We start from the raw sequence: 2,060 nt of genomic DNA on the forward strand, positions 1-2,060 counted from the left end.
CACACACACTGTGGAGCAGAGACGTTACAGCTGTGTACAAAGACTGAAAGCCTGCTCAGTGGGGGGTCTGTGGGCTCAATGCCTGCCAGGCTTAAAGTTTCAGTGCAGGGTGTCAGACCCCAGAGAAAAGTTCAAAGGTCACGACGCTGTAGGTCGAGGATGGTTGAGGCGCTGTAAATCCTGCATGTGGTGTTCACAACACTTTAACACACGTGGGTCTAGCCCAGGACCCACATGACTCACACTCTCATTGGTTATGTAAACTTTGTGTTTACTTCTTTGTTTACTCGACTCAACCTACTGATTCTTTATTACATGACCTTCTCAAAGTAATGTGTTAAGATGTTAGCTTTACATACACACGCTGCTAATCAACAACACAAACTCCACTGAGACTCTCTGCATGTGTGAAATGAGCTTACCTTTGTGGCTGAGTCCACCGCCGCACCCCTGTCCAGCAACTCCTGGACCAGGTCTATGTGCCCCTCTTTGGCTGCCAGGTGCAACGCATTAAGACCATTCTGGAAAAAAGACGTCAGACGTGAAGACCGAAGACAACAAAGAGACACGCTTCCAAAGGGAAACAGAAGGCACTACCTCCTCGTCTAGGTCCCCCACTGAGGGTGCCTGCCTTTCTGTCTCTGCGTCCATCGTTTGAAAGTGTGAAAGGCTTCAGCCTCACATGGACTGGCTGACTCATACAGTTGGATTAGATGTTGAGCCATGTTATGCTGATGTGGATCCAGCTCTGGGTATGAAGTTAAAAATAGTTGTGTGTGCGTGTTTTTAAGTTGTAGGTGTTGCTGTATTAATACTGGTTTGTGATGGAAACTGTAGATCCTTAGATTACGTTTCACCTTGTAAATCACTTCTGTTAATATCTGTAGTGCACGAGTGCACGAGTGTCACGAGTGTCACGAGTGGAGCAGCTGTGCAATGACTCAACAAAAGCAGTGGGACAAACCATCAAAACTAAGGATTAGAAAGTGGCACAAGAGCAAAAGGTTCATTGTGTTCATCATGTTCACTTACAGAAATGCTCATCGTATAAACACAGCATGTTACACACTGACTCTTGCTGAGGAAACTTCCACAGTGTCTTAAACACCAGAGCTTCAGCTGTGAGTTGTAGTTGGGATTCATGTGTATTTGGTCAAAGTCCGAGCAGTTCGAGTGGCATTAGGCTAAAACAAAGTTCTTAGGAAAAGCTTTCTGTAAACATAAAGCTCCGACTGCATCGATGGACCAAACAACCTACGGTTCATAGTTTTGGGGACTTTGTCAGGGTTAGTAGTTGAAAATAGGCAGTACAGAGGAGGAAGGTGACACATGCTCAAAGAGAGACAAAGTAAAGTCCAGACCTGAGCTGAGCCATATGTGTCTAATGTGAACATGAATACATGAATACAGTTTCTGCAGTTACGTTGGCCTATGTGAGAGCCAATAACCCGAGCATCAGTGATCCTGGTGTCTGCTATTCTAAATGTTTGCCTTACACGATGCAACAAGACATGCACTGCACCACGCCACTAAGTGTTAACACAGGGAACTGAATCCAAATTCTCTTGAGGGACTTACAGGTAAAGGAAAGCTGGTTTGAGGAGCACCAGAGCAGACTAAACACACCTTTGCAGGGCACTGAGATGTAACGAGGTTGTGTAAATCACATCCCTTCAGTGTGTTGACGATGGTTACAGGGACCAAACAGCTCATACTCCCAAAGCACCCACCACACCGTGGGACATGGTCCAATGCTCTAACTCTACAAAACAAACGCACACATCATTCCTCAGCACGCTCGAATATCCTCCACAGAGTAAAGAGCTGGTCCACGGTTCCAGGACCAAAACCTCCATGTTCCGCCTGACGCTTTGACCAATGAGCTAACTCCCCTGTCCAGAGCGCTGGGTCAGACCTTCCCAAGGAGGCTGAGGCGTGAGACCCCCCCAACCTCCGCTCCCCCTTTGTTAAAGGTGTCCACAGACACAGATGAAAGCATGTCAGTGGGATTAAGGAGGTCAAGTAAGTATTCCTTCCACCACCAGACGATATCCACCTGA

The 2,060-nt window shown here is 46.9% G+C and overlaps 1 protein-coding gene across 1 annotated transcript in view; it reads right to left on the reverse strand.

Annotated features, from left to right (window-relative positions):
* The window catches only part of LOC102198141 (ankyrin-2-like), a 96,254-nt gene that overhangs the window by 71,337 nt on the left and 22,857 nt on the right, over nucleotides 1-2,060 (reverse strand). The window contains exon 3 of the mRNA XM_013916023.1: nucleotides 423-521. Coding sequence (XP_013771477.1) covers nucleotides 423-521 — 99 coding nt within the window. The remainder of the gene's footprint in view (nucleotides 1-422; nucleotides 522-2,060) is intronic.

Source organism: Pundamilia nyererei, unplaced genomic scaffold, assembly GCF_000239375.1.
Source record: "Pundamilia nyererei isolate P.nyererei 1_Seehausen unplaced genomic scaffold, PunNye1.0 scaffold00433, whole genome shotgun sequence".
Lineage (NCBI taxonomy): Eukaryota > Metazoa > Chordata > Actinopteri > Cichliformes > Cichlidae > Pundamilia > Pundamilia nyererei.